The sequence below is a fragment of the Teleopsis dalmanni genome, chromosome 1 (assembly GCF_002237135.1).
Source record: "Teleopsis dalmanni isolate 2A chromosome 1, ASM223713v2, whole genome shotgun sequence".
NCBI classification, from domain to species: Eukaryota; Metazoa; Arthropoda; class Insecta; order Diptera; family Diopsidae; genus Teleopsis; species Teleopsis dalmanni.
This window is the reverse complement of record NC_051846.1, coordinates 215,770,152-215,784,987: the sequence shown is the minus strand read 5'-3', so window position 1 is coordinate 215,784,987 and position 14,836 is coordinate 215,770,152. Positions and strand designations below refer to the sequence as shown.

General features: G+C 28.0%; 3 protein-coding genes across 6 annotated transcripts in view; 2 read left to right on the top strand and 1 right to left on the bottom strand.

Moving 5' to 3' along the window:
- The first annotated feature begins 144 nt into the window (after positions 1-144).
- LOC119672014 (ADP-dependent glucokinase-like) lies at positions 145-2,269 on the top strand. The gene is made up of 5 exons (XM_038082963.1): positions 145-706; positions 763-927; positions 983-1,248; positions 1,318-1,778; positions 1,837-2,269. The coding sequence occupies exons 1-5, from the start codon at positions 351-353 to the stop codon at positions 2,083-2,085; spliced, it is 1,497 nt and encodes a 498-aa protein (XP_037938891.1). The 5' UTR covers positions 145-350; the 3' UTR covers positions 2,086-2,269.
- Positions 2,270-2,526: 257 nt separating this feature from the next.
- The window catches only part of LOC119672011 (HMG box-containing protein 4-like), a 13,636-nt gene continuing 1,326 nt past the window's right edge, over positions 2,527-14,836 (bottom strand). Inside the window, exons 1-3 of one of the 4 annotated variants that reach the window (XM_038082960.1) lie at positions 4,150-4,235; positions 3,554-4,093; positions 2,541-3,489 (exon numbers count right to left, since the gene is read on the bottom strand). In XM_038082960.1, the coding sequence (XP_037938888.1) occupies positions 2,843-3,489; positions 3,554-4,093; positions 4,150-4,186 (1,224 nt within the window). In that variant the 5' untranslated portion in view covers positions 4,187-4,235 and the 3' untranslated portion in view covers positions 2,541-2,842. Of the gene's footprint in view, positions 3,490-3,553; positions 4,094-4,149; positions 4,236-14,836 lie in introns of those variants that run through there. The other 3 variants (XM_038082959.1, XM_038082958.1, XM_038082961.1) reach the window with 3 other exon arrangements.
- LOC119672013 lies at positions 4,740-6,189 on the top strand. Its single transcript, XM_038082962.1, has 2 exons — positions 4,740-5,427; positions 5,480-6,189. Exons 1-2 carry the CDS (start codon positions 4,802-4,804, stop codon positions 5,916-5,918), a joined length of 1,065 nt encoding a protein of 354 aa, XP_037938890.1. The 5' UTR covers positions 4,740-4,801; the 3' UTR covers positions 5,919-6,189.

Here is a 14,836-nt window from a genome sequence, read left to right as displayed (position 1 = left end):
AATCAAACGTTTTAAAATATTTATTATAATAAGTGCGATTGGTAAATAAATGTGGATCTTATTCTACAAATTTCAATCTCACCATACTTTTAAATTGTACTAAAAGTGTTTTTAGATTGAATTGTGAACACTGGAATATGTATGAAAAAAATAGCCGGTGGTTCAGGTTTGCTCTGTTGTGTTCGAGTTTTTAATAACTAATGAATATTAATTATTCATACCGAAAGTAGGAACTATTTTGAGTCTAATTATATTTAATATTTATCAATGTATTTGTAATATCAGAAAGAAAAAATCAATCAGCACTTATTGTTGCTTAAATAACAGAAAAATAGAAAGAAAGCGAGAAGATGGGACTTATTAAATACATGTCCTTGCTGACGACTTGCTCAGTCTTCGCGGTGCTTATATCAATTATTTGGCAAGCATTCATTTCGCTGAAAAAAATAAATAAAGTGATAACCTTATTGACGGGTTTATTGGCGATAGAAAGCAGTTTGAAACGCCCACAAGACTATCCGCGACCAAAAGTAGCAATTGGTTATGGAGCTTGCACAGATTTACTTATAAATGCAACTGATTTTTTAAATTACACAGAAAAGTATGTGCAAGACATTGGTCCGGAATTTACTGTAGATGAGATCAATAATGAAAAAGAGCTTCTGCAGACTTTTGCCTACTACTTTCAAAATGGTGCAGCAGCTGAGTAAATTTAAAATTGTATTTTCCAAAAATTTACTTAAGCAAATTATTACATTTTAGACGGATTATGCCGAATACAGAGCTTTTCAGAAAATTGATAAACATTGCAAAAACCCGACATCGCAATCAAATTCAATGGTTTATTGGAGGAAATGCACCATTAATGGGTATACGCTTTTTTATGGAAGGTGCCGATGTCCTTCTCGGTGCACGTTTGTCGCATAAGTATGTAAAAGTGTGTTTTCCAAAAAAAAAAAAATTTTTATTTCATTTTTCGTAGATTAAGGCGTTTAATACCAGAAGAAATAAAAATTGCCGGTGAAGAAATTGACGAGGATGACATTCATATTATACTAGAATATAAGTCGGGTGACAATTGGGGTCCGTTTACAGCTCCTCGCGCAAATAGGTATATAATACATAATGACAAAAACAATCCACATCTGAACTCGCTGGAACATTTTGAAGAAGCTTTGAAAGAATTTCAACCCAAATTAGTTGTAATTAGTGGATTACAAATGATGGATAGTTATCAATTTGAAGAAGGTACTTTAGAGTAAAAAAAAAATATGTTGCAAATATTCTTAAAACACGGCATTCATTTTAAAATAAAAGGGGTAAGAGAAGCAAGACTATACAAGGTTCAACAACAAATATCACGGCAGCCGCCAACCGTTTTACAGCATTTTGAAATGGCTAGTTATGTTGAAATTGAATTACTACAGATGTTGCGGAAAAATGTGCTGCCATATGTAGACTCAATTGGTATGAACGAACAGGAACTAGATAATTTAAGGCAAGTATTGGAATTTGACAGAATTACGTTGGCATCTGACTGGAACCCTCGTATAGCTTCAACACTTGATCATATGCGAGAAGTATTCAAAATACTCGCAAACAATTATTACGAAAACATAAAGCGTAACGGCAGATTACGTCTTTTAACTCGAATTCATGTGCATACTCTTGCCTATCAAGCTATTTTAGTTGTCAAGGACTCACAGTGGAATAATACAAATGTATCCGCCGCAAAAGCCGCTCTAACTGCACATCGCTATGTGTGCCAAACCAATATGGTAAGTGCTTAACAAAACCTGTTCCACATATTTAATAAAACTATAATTGCATTTTTAGGTAAATCCTGAATCTGCGTCGCTTCTATTAGACGACAGTTTTGCAATTTCGGCTACTAAAAATGCTGAACGCAAAACATTTAGTACTCAAAATCCGGTACCTTGTTGGAAAGAATTCATTGAAGTAAATGCCCAAAAATCCATAGAAATTGAGATTTGCATTGCTCCTGTATTGGTATGCCGGGTTGCAAAAAAAACTGCTGGTGCTGGTGATAATATATCTGCTGCTGGACTATCACAGCATCTTTGACTTGCATCGCTTAGAAAGTAAAAAAATCAATGAATCTTTATGTCCACTTACATCACTTTAATTCGATTTCCATACAACCTTTGACCATTCGGAAACCTTAGTGACCTTAAAATGTTATATTTAACATATACATACTGTTAAAACATTCCAGAAGTATATTCCAGTATATAGAAATTATTATCTTAATATTGTTTATAATTTTATTACACAAAAAAACTTAAGATTGTTTACATTTTAAATGTACTTATCCTAAATTTGTGTTCATCTTATTATAAGATTAATCCTATTTTTAAATCATTGTTAAAATATTAGTTTAGCAAATCTACGTGTAAATTATATACATACTTTTCAAATTTTAGACAAATTTTACATGTTTGTAGTTCGGGTTTTTATTTTTTGTTACTTTTTAATAAAATGTTTAATTAAGATATTAAATATAGTTTTTATACAACCTACAATAAAAACAAGTTAAATATGTCCTAAATACAAGAATGACTACTAAATCTTACATTTTTCTCATTAAATATCACTAGTTCATGAAAGTAAGTTATTTTAAAAATAATTGAATAGAGTAGTTTAAGCAGGAGATGAATATTACCTAAATAGGAAAAAATTTACAATTATAAATTACAATTTTGTTTGTGAACAAAAGAGAAAATTTGCAGATTTTTATGAGCAAATAAGTCAGAAATAAGTGGAAGCGTTTCGAATTGTTACACAATACGACTTACAGAAGTATTATGAAGCTTTCTGTTTCTTACAGTCCCGGCATAACATATGCTATATTATCTAATGTAGATGATAAATTTTCACTTAGTTGTGACTTATGTTCTAGACCAGGTATCTTTGTTGTTAAGCATAACAAAGGACCCAACGAACATAATAAACTATCTAAGAGCACTGATAAGCTACCTGAAACAGCTATTTGACCTTCATGTTCTTTTAACCGTTCACCTATTATAGTTAAACTTTCACCTAACAATTTTAAATGAGCTGCTGTGTCTATGGGTTCAATACTCGATAGAGGAATTATTTTGCTATTTTGTGCATTTGTACTTGGATACGTTTGAGAAGGTACTTCATTAGTAGTTATATGAGCAGAATTATTACCATTGTTTGTTGTATAATTTTTTTTCTTTTTTACAATATTATTAGTTTCACTATTATTAAGATCTTTTATTAAGGATTTACTAACTTCTGCCAGCTTCTTAGTTCGACTTGTTGTCGCTCGATTAAAAAATGCCGAATTTAAACTATGTTTTGCTGATAGTCCCAATTTTGCATGCTCCATAGTAATCCTTGCCTTGCCAGCTTCTAGTTTTGCTCTTCTGCGCCATGTATTTTTCTCTTTATTGGATACATTTGCCCATAATTCACCTAGCCGTCTAGCAGTATTCGAAAAATCTGCAATATTCAATTCTTCATTACAAAATTATAACAAACCAAAAATAAAGATCTGCATTATTACCTAAATCTTGATTTTTACTAAACTTTGATGTTTTTCTAAATTCACGTGCCCACATACTATAGGCTGTATAACGCGACTTTCCTTTATCCTTGCGCTCCAATTTCCTTGTTATAACTTTTCCATCTTGGAGGAATTTTCTTTTGTTTGACTTTTCGGTCATATAAAGACTTTGACGTACTTTTGAATCGTGATTATTTGCGTGTTCCAAAGATTCTGCTTCAACACCTTCTACTAAATCAGCCACAAGTTCATCCAATTCATCTTCCGAATCTGGAGCAACAAGTGCATTTTCTAAAGGCACATCCGATAATTGTTCGTCATTTGAATCAGATTCATTTCCATCATTATCATCTGCCACGTTGTCCGTATCATTATTTTTTTTGCGACCGTCCTTAGGTGGCCTACCACGTAAACCACTACGTAATGGTTTTGGCGCTCGTTTTGGTTTCTTTTCAAGTTCATCTGGTGATTGAAAATCAAGTAGTTTGGAAGATTTCTTTCTCACACGTCCACTGCGCGATATTCCCGCTGTTACTGAATCTAATAAGTTAAATGCGTTAATTGAATACTATTATTTATTTATAAACAATTAATACCTCCTTGAGATGCATTCACAGTTGGCGGAGTTTCCATTTTTGTTTTTTATTATTTTTATTGCCTTTTTTGATTTGTTTTAACTATATTCTTTACAATAAAAGAAAATTGAGAAAATAACAAAAACCTTTTTGATGCAATAGACAACAGAGTTGCATTTTACTCGCGATTTATGAAACGCTACCGAAGAGAAGACCAAAAATAATTTACATAGTATATATGATAAGTTTCAATTGTTTTATAATTGTTAATGTATAAAACTAACATATTTAATAAATACTAACCTAATATATAAACAAAAAATTTTAAACACAATAATATTGCATAATATATCGTTAATGAGAATTTATTAATAATAGCGTCTTTTCAAAAATTCCCTCAGATGAAGTGTGCAACACTGTTGTTAATATTAGTAGTTTTTGTTTTTGGCGCATTTCCGCATCAAAGATATAACGAATTTGTTTGTGTTCTTTGTGTTTTTATGTTTATAATTACATATCAACAATGAATAAAAAAATATATTATTTGTAATATATAAAAATAATGATATAATAAAACATATTGATATATTGAATAGAATAAATGATTTCTTTATAATGTGAAAATAGAAAAGCAAAAGTAATAATACATAACAAAAAATAATTTTAAGAAACAATGACAAACCAAATAACTAGAACTGCACTCTCCGAAATACCTAGCAGATTAGAAGCACTGCGGGTAGCAACAACGCCTACAAACACTCATAGGCGTAGTACAGAGGAATACAATGGAAATGTTTACAACCCAGTAACTCTTTTGGACAACGCAACTAATGTTGCATTATCTGAAGAATATATGGTCTCACCACTTCACTCGCCAGATGAACTTGTAATACGTCAACGTGGACGACGTAGTTTTACCACATGGTCTCCAGATCAACCAGTGTCCATGCAAGCTTATAGCCCCTTTCAGCGCACACCAACAAAAATGCCTCTTACAACTAGTATGATATTACGTAGTTCGCCACGTAAACGCTTAACAATGGGTACTTTACCGTCAGATTCAATACCATCATCACCTACAAAGAACTATTTTTGGGCAGATCAACCAATAATAAAGAAGTTACGAATAGAAAGTGATGAACGTCCAATTGCTCAGCTCAATAAGGACGTACCATTAAAAACAGTGTTGGAAGGATTCTCACATCAACAACTTATTGATTTGATTGTTGATGGTGTGGTTGCAGGAAATAAACATTTAGAAGATAAATTGCGTTCACACTTACCGATACCAGATATAATGTAAGTAATTGTAAATTTAGTTCAAACTAAAACTAATCGTTGTTATTTATAGTCCAATGGAGCGGGAGCTATTACATATTAAACGAAATATTTTTAGATCCCTGCCAACGTCACGTCTTTGTAAAAAAACTGATAGTACATCATATGGGAGAGCGGCAGTTCATTTGCTTGAATTTAAGCGCATATTACACTCACACACAAAGCAATTGTATAATTCAGCCCATTGGGATGCATTGCTCGATTATATTATTATAGCTTGGCCCTGTGTTCGCGAGACTCCTATTTGGGATAGTGCTACGCATAATTCAGTGCGAAAGCAGTGTTTTAAACTATTATCATGTCATTGTATGGCAGCAGTTAAATATGGAGGTTTGCGTTTGGGCATTGATCGTCTGTTATTTCTACAAAAAAATCTTAGTGGTTGGATGCGAGACTATGAAGATGTTAACTCTTGTTTAAGTGCAGTAAATAAGATGCTCAATAATGGCTAGTTAAAGTTGCATTTTTAGATGCTTTTAAAGTAAATATTAGTTCTTTTGCAATTGTTTTCCTCAATACATTGTACCTTATTATTTTATTATAGAATATTTATAACATGCCATATTATAAGTTATAAAAATTTTTAATACTCAACGCTAATGGAGTTGGGTAACTAACTCCAAACAAATAACATTTTTAACTAAAACAGGTTGTAATACTAAGAATTGAGGATTTTATACAAAAAAGTTTTAAAATAAAATTTAAAGACAATTTATTTAATATCTAATATAATGCAAAATAAAAATGTGCAAATAAAAATTTAAATATATTTGTAATATAGATAAAATATTACTTCTGAAGACTCTGCAATGTATTAATTAAATTAATTTAGTTTAAATAATTAAAAGAACTTAATTTACATTTAATTAACAATTAATTTTAATTATAAAGTATGCACAAATTATATGTATTAGGGGTCAATGTAAGAAAAGTTTTTCGATGTCTTACCTATATATATTTATATACGTTATAAAGCATTAAAACCATTAAAACCAAATATGAAACACAAAATAGTAAAATGTACAAATTTGTAGAATTTTATTTAAGTACTTTACAATATAAATCGATTACATATTTTCTTATTATGAAACATTCATTAAAATAAATTTAGTAATACTAAAATATGACTAAAAACACTCAAAATCATTTTTCATATGTATTTCAACTTCCATGTCTATGCCTAGTAACAACAATAATGAAAAAAGCCAGCACCAATAGAATCCACTGATTATTATGCACTGACATCTTCATAGCTCCAGATATGTGTCGCCCTGCAAAGAAATAATATATTTAGTAAGTTTATTATGTATAAGTTACTTAAGTGATTGTTTTTATATATAACTTATAATTAAACTTAAACTTAATGTAACGCTTCATATGCAAAATATTTTTAATCTAAATGTATAAAATTTAATATAGAAAACTTATTTAAATTGCGTTGTGATATCGTTTTTGTAATTTCGAATGTAAAAGATAAACTGAAAAATATAATTTATTATATTTTTTGAAGTATAAGCTGCTATAATTATGTTAAATATAAAAAACTGTCAACTGTTGATCCTTTGATTGCTTTATCAATTTAAGACAATGCATTAATTATGTAAAAAAAGACGTATAAGTAATATTAAATTTAAAATTATATTGTAGAAATATTGGTTTTGATATATTTTTAACATATGAAATTGTTTATTAATCATTTCTAAAAAATAAAATATTTTTTATTACAAGAATTCAACCTTTTCGATAAAACTAAGTTGAAAGCACATAATAGCAATAATATATTACTTTAATATATTTTATAAAAAAGTATTTGTAAACATAATTCAATATTCATAAGTTAAATTTTTCAAAATTATTTTACTTAAATTTACAAAACATAATTTCATAAATAAAACAATAAAATGTATCGTTAAACAATTATTTATTATATTAGAGCCAAATTTTTTATTTCATTCAAAATGCGCTCGGCCCACGCATCGAGCAAACACGAAACTTCATAAAAAATCTTTCACTTAGTGTGTTTGGGTAACTATAAAAAGCTATAAATTTCCAACAAATAACTTCATTTGTATATAAGAAAATTTAATAAGCTATGAGAACCTCAAAAACTTTAAAATCTTAAATGGGCGCAGTGAATTATTTTAAAAATTTGGATGATAAAATATAAAGAATTTTTGCTTTTGCACATCTGCACGTGATTTGGTATATCGAAAAATAATAAACCATTTCTTGACACCCTCACATATTTGATATTAAACATATTACCAATTAATGTTCAACGTAAAATATTTATAAATTTTTTCTTAAACAAAAGGTGTTAATTGGTCAATAAAATATTTTTCATATTTTTGAATTTAATTTTTTTAGGAACAAAGTTATGTTAATTAGCGTAAGAGTGTTAAAACTATTTAATGTGCACTTTAAGTGATTTATTTATGGTTATATCATTATATCACTTGTACTCAACATGAATAAATCAATGATTTAAATAAAAAAATTATTTACAAAATTTGTTGCACAATTATTTTTACTGAGGTTTAGAATGTAATACATTTTTCATATACTTTATAATATGACTATTTGTAACTATTCAATGTACACTTTAACCCGATTAAAGTGGTAACATGTTTTTATTATTATAATTATATTTGACAAAAATAGAAAAATTTTACTTTTTTGTATAACTATATATAATATTCAGTTATTCCAACAATGATATGTACGTTTCATTTAACAAATATATATATATATGTAGTGCTACTATTCTAATTCCTTTAGAATTTTATAATATATAGCGACCTTTAATAATAACATTGCATACTACTTGGTGTTATTCTATTGAATAATAATTCCTAAATTGAATATAGTATAATTTCATATGTTGTAAACATTTTGTATAGATCTAATACAATGAAATATCAACTCTTTTATAAACTAAAAACACCGACTTCCCATATACCATACATTTGTCATATTTTGCTTTATGATCTTATAAATCTTCCTTCAGTTTTAATTTCAAGATTTACGCAATGAAAAAACAGTCATCAACTAAAAGAATTTTTGGTGCCAGGAATGACCGGGTTTACGTCTCAGAATTACTTATTTACACATACCATCAAACCCCGCTTTACAATCCCAACAGGGACAATATTAGCAGATCTAATCGGCTTCTGATTTATTTAAACCTTTTAGCATTTTATTCATATTATTTTCTGTATATTATGAAGAATCAGGGAGGTTACTCTTCTTCTTTTTTTTTTGATTTTATTGTATTATATTATTTGTAGAATAATTTTTAAACTTTTCTAACGCAATGAGAAGATGTATGTATTGTCGCTACTTTAACAAGCGTTACATTAAATTATGAAAATGAGTTATTTAGGTGATTATACAGAAGTATAGTTTGAAGCCCAGCAAATCTTCCTGACGGAGTACATATTGCGTTTATTTTAAGAGAGTGCATAATCATATTTAACAATATATGTACAATTTTTAAAAAGTTGAATCGTGTGATTTTCCACCGTAATAGACGTTAACCAACACAACAAACTATTCTCGTCGTATAACAGATCCTACTTACAAACTACTTAAATAGGACTTGCAATAAGAACTTATCCAATCAGATAAAACTTAGATTTTCTGTTATTTGAATTGGTTTTTGTCAGGTAAATAAAAGGAAATAGGTAAATGTAGAGATTTATAAATGAAGTGATTAAGTCAAGGTACGTCTATTTCTAATAAAATAAAATTAGATCAAGGTTTTAAACTATCAAGCAAAATATTTGCTTAATGGATATTTAGTTTTAGATTGTTTACTGATATTTTATTTGATTTTAACGACTATAACATTTTATGAATAGGATTTAAATACTTAAATCAATATTAGCAATCGTAATACATAATTAAATTCAATCACTTCACAGTACCCTGATTTTTTTAAATAATTGTATTAAAATTAATTTGTTTAAATGTTTTTATCAAAATTTTTTAATTATAGAGTGGTTGTGAGTTAACTTTTTTTATTATATTTAAATGATAAAAAACGACTGATGTGAATATAAAATAAGAGCTTGTAGATTAGTTTTTATTTTTGTTTTTATTATTATATGTCGATATTTATAGTAGGTAACTATATAATAATAAAAACAAAAATAAAATCTAATCTATTCTATTACTTTTATTTTTTATTCACATCAACAGTTTTTCACCAATTTTTTAAATAATTTTTATTTATAAACACTATAATTAGGCTAAACTCCAAAATGTTTTTTTGTTTCTAATAGTTTGGTCTTTTTCCTTCAAAAATCTTCCTCAATAAAATAAAACCAAGATAATATAATGTTTCAAAGTAAATAATAATATTTAAAAGTCGTTACGAAGTGCGATCTAATCTTACATTGCTTTGCAAGGGATGGAGCACAACAGCAGTCCTAGGCACTAAATGGTTTATTTAGTTTTAATATTTATATATATTTATTTTCCCTGTCGTCTTTTTTAAGATCTTTAAAAATCTTCATCAATAAAATTTAACCAGGAAAATATTATATTTTAAAATAAATAATAATATATAAATGTCATTACGAAGTGCGATCTAATCTTACATTGCTTTGCAAGGGCTGGAGCACAACAGCAGTCCTTAACATCCTCGTATAAAAAACAGGAACCAAGTGAAGCAGTATAAACTTTTTCTCCCACGTAGCAAATGTGTGGCACGAAAGGCAATCCTTCTACAAGAAAGAGAAGATTTGAGTCATATTAAAACTTCTTAAATTCAATTTATTATAAAAAAATAATATTTTTAAAATTTTATTTAAAAGTTAGATTAACTGAAAATAAAAATTAAAATTCAAATAAGTTTCACACTAATTATATGTCTACAAATAAAATCTGCGAGAGCTTAAAATTTTGTAATAATAGAATAAATAGTTTATTACCGCATTTGCAAAAACTACATTTATAATAAAGGCATTTTATTTTTAATGCACAAATTTAAAATTTAAATTATGTATTATGTATGCATTTCCACAGCATCGTTTGTAACCTTGAATAAGTTCAGTACATATACACACATATATATATATATATATGATATATTCATTCCAGTATCTTAATTGTTTGTATATGTTTCTTCCGCAATTGCATCCAAAAAGTAGGTATATAAGTAATACAATACCTACTGAACTAAGTTCTATTAAAAATTGTCGATGTAAAAAATTAGAAACGCAGATAAGTTTTGCTTAGATTGAAAGTACCTTTTATTCAGTTTCTATTCTATTCAGTTCAAAAACTTAATCGTTTCAAGAAAAAATGGAACAATATTCATAACTATATTCCCTTATATTTTCTACTATTATGGGGCCATAAAATAAAAAAAAAATGATTAAATTAATTCTTATATTTAAATTATTATGTTTTTAATAATTAAAGAATTATTTACAAAAGTTTTCACTTATTCATTCGGTTCAATTGGTTCCCTCGATCCAAAAAGTTAGAGAATCCGATACAAATCGGATTAGAACTGGTACAAACCCTATTATTTAAAGAGTACTACGATGCTGAGACTATGATGCTCACTTTCATTACAGCAGTTTTATTACTATTATTAAAACAAATAAACATATTTAGAGTGAAGAAAAAATAAAGCAGATAAATCAGCTACCAGACCATTCCAGAAAATATATTGTTTGAACCATATTTGTCTAAAAATTAAGATAATTGGAATGTTATCATTAATAAGACTATCCTATTTGAAACTATGAATGCACTGCACAAACTTCAAAATGGGGCTTGCGTTAACTTTCATGAAAAATCGCCTATTATACAGTGAGTATCTATATAGAGAAAGTATTCAACATCATTCAGTTTGAAAGGGTGGTTTATTAGCATTACCGATTCGGTTTCGGCTTAACTCTTTGTAGTGTTGTGTTTCGATTTCACTCTTATGGTTTCTTTGAGTTCCAAATCGGGTCAGACTCCTCTCACGGCTCTCCTGTCATTGCTGATTTCTGAAAGCTACGTTCTACTCTCACTTTTGTTCAAGTTGTTCATAACTGTCTTATTTTTAGGAGATCTACCAACCATAACTGAATATGCTTAAGGTTAGGCTTAGCTTAATTCACATCTTGGATCTCCTATCCAGGTTTTATTCCATATAAAAATTTTAAGTCTAGGATTTCTGCTAGTACCCTTACTAGTACCAATAAGCTCTCACAAGCACAATTTTAAATTTTAAGTTAAATTCTTAAAGTGAAACTTCTTTGCTATAAGCAACCTACACAGCCTCTTATGTCAATATTATATGATCAGTAATTAGTTCTACTGCGATTCCTTCTTTTTTTAACGCAAAGTCCTTCGGACTATCTTAATGATAAGCGCAAGCCTAACAGTAAACACGTCTCCAGTTCCCTGCTTTATGCCAAGCCTAAAATTACTCACATTTATGATCAATTAATTTCACTCGAACGGCTCTAATTCGACATGACTTTCCTTCTAACACTGACGCATAATTATGAGAGTGGTTTGTCTAACTCTACTTGTATTAGTTGCAATCCGATCCCTCTATCACCCTGCTCTACAACCACAGTTTTTGGTGAACCTAGTCACAAGTATCACAACAGCTTTCCTGTGATACTTACAGTTACCATCCTGCACCAGTTTAACCTTGCTATATTACCGTTTCTCACCCATTAACTTAGATAAATTCAAATTTCAAATATTAAACCGATTTATTTTTATATATGTCCTTGACTCCTGGAATTTATTACCCAATCTTAAGAGATGGTTGTAGTGGGTTAAAGTCTCACACGGTGGCTTCTGATATTTTTCACATACCGGAAAAGAAACCCATTAATAACCCACGAATTGGGTTGGGCATAAACATTTTTCCCATGTGGGGGTGAATAGAACCTGAATAACTTTTGTTTGCAAATTAAGCAATATTTAATAGACTAAAAACTGATGTACTAATTATGCTATTTGAATGAACCGTTTTTGAGCCCTTATAATTTATATGACGGCATATCAGATACCGTTTCCTTACGTCTAAGTGTGTAATGTATTTTTTTTGGATTAAGAAATAACCCCATGGAATATAATCACTTTGGAACGTAAGTTTATATGTAATATACTTTGGATATATGTACATATGTACTATCCTTTTCTGTTTATAATAAAAACAACTGCTATTATAATGTGAAAATTAGCAAATAAATGCAGTAAAAATCTGTTAATATAATTATAGTTATGATACACACTGCGAAAAATAAGTTAAAATTAATTTTTGTGTAAATTAATTTAAAATTAATTATTATTTATTGTATAAAAATTTAAGAAATGAAAGTTGACATGTAGTAATTCGAAACTAAAAAATACTACACGATTGCTATATATTTTGATTTTTCATCCTAAGAAAATTGTTTATTATAAAAAATTTATTTAGTTTCTACGAAATATATTTAATATCATTATGACTATGTCTATAAAACCATAAAATAGCATTCCCCACCAAATGCATACTAAGCTGATCAAGGTAAATACGAGTTTATATGGAAAAACTAAATATTATATGAGAGTATAAGCATATGTGTATACGCCGGTGCGGTTTTTGTTGCTATTATGACTCTATATTTACCAAAAATGTTTACACAAAAATGGATTCCTACGAAACCCACTTGGAAGACATTTATTGTAATTTCAGCCAAATAAATAATGATCTGGATGATATCATAAAAACACAACATGAATCGATGTTTATATGGATATCGCTCCGAAATTTCTATTGGAAGAAACACAAAATTCTAAAGTTCATTAAAACGCCTAATTTAATAAATAAATAATTTAATATGTTTATTTATAAAGCATTTAAATTTAACAAATGTTTGCAAAATTTGATCAAAATAATTTTTTATGTTTTTATGTTGATTGTACAAGTACCAAATGAATGAAGTTCAAAAAAAGATGAATCATAGTTTATCAAAGCTAAGAATCATAATAATTATAAAATATAATATCATCACCTAATTTTTTTTTGTTAATATAGGTATATTTATAAATGCTGTCTTTCTTACTTCTCTGCTTTCAGATTGATTAAGTTAAATAAGTGTATAATTATGAAGGGGTTCTGCAAAGAAGAATGTCTTCAGGAATTACGTAGGCTACATGTAAATATAGTGCTCTTAAGGCTTGCTTAGATACAAATCTCTTAATTTGTTTACATGTGATATTGCAAAACTTATCAAATTGATTTTATTACCAAGTAGTTATAGACGTTAATATAAAATTGAGGAAACTGGGTAATTGATACACAACACATCACCTGGTTAGTATATGTTAGCAATTATAGAGTTTATTAGATATTATATTTTAGCATTCACTACAGAAATATTCGACAACATCGAGATATAGACAGTATCGTAAAGACTTGAACTATATTTATAAAAACATTTATTATAAGACCCTTTTTAATAGAGAAATTGACGGTATCATTGTACAAGAAATAAAATGAAATTTAACGGAAAAAAATTAGCATCTACCATCTCTGCTGATACACTTAATGGTCAGTAAACTCTTTCATAAGCAAAAATTAGTTATAGGTTTAATATGAAGCCTCTTCTTATGTCAGTATTATTCGGTCAGCAATTAGTTTAAACAAATTTCAATGGAATCTATTACTTAACTCACTATTTTTAATTTTTCAAGTGCTAAAAGAACCCAATCTAAAAAACATCCAGTCATAAAAACCTCAATATGTTGGAAGTGACTTTTCTGAATACACACATATTGTACATCAATTTTTAGTTAATCGAAATTTCTTGTATTTTGTGTTTAATATCTCTTTTTAATTTTAAAGTTTAAACATTTAATTTATTTTTAAATCCATTTCAGTGCCTTATACATTATCTTAGAAACATAACTGTTAAAAAAATGTTATATTAATAATGAAACAGTTTTGTTATCGGATAATTTATGGTATTTTCATTCTGTATCAGGTCTAATACATCAATGCAATTCTTTTCGCTCCTTAGGTTATCTTCTTATAATATCTGGTATTTTTAATACCCTGTATATATATATAAAATTTATTTAAAATGCTTTTATTGAAAAATATTTAATGCATTTAAAATATTCAAACATATATAGTTTCTTAACTCGAATTTGTTTATGGTTTCGTTGAATTTTAGACTATAACAGACTATACATGTTATTGAATATATGGGTATTTGAGTAATATTAAATATATTAGAATTCTGACTAAATGTGCAATTATTGCGTATCATTTAATTCTAAAAAAAATGTTTTGCAGCTTAAAATAATCATGAATAACGATTATTTCTAACTCTATATATATATATATATATATATATATATATAT

Coding starts and splice junctions, on each gene's coding strand:
- LOC119672014 (XM_038082963.1), top strand. CDS start 351: ATGGGACTTATTAAATACATGTCCTTGCTGACGACTTGCTCAGTCTTC. Junction 1,249..1,317: donor TAGTTATCAATTTGAAGAAG/GTACTTTAGAGT, acceptor TTAAAATAAAAG/GGGTAAGAGAAGCAAGACTA. Junction 1,779..1,836: donor ATGTGTGCCAAACCAATATG/GTAAGTGCTTAA, acceptor TTGCATTTTTAG/GTAAATCCTGAATCTGCGTC.
- LOC119672013 (XM_038082962.1), top strand. CDS start 4,802: ATGACAAACCAAATAACTAGAACTGCACTCTCCGAAATACCTAGCAGA. Junction 5,428..5,479: donor TTACCGATACCAGATATAAT/GTAAGTAATTGT, acceptor TGTTATTTATAG/TCCAATGGAGCGGGAGCTAT.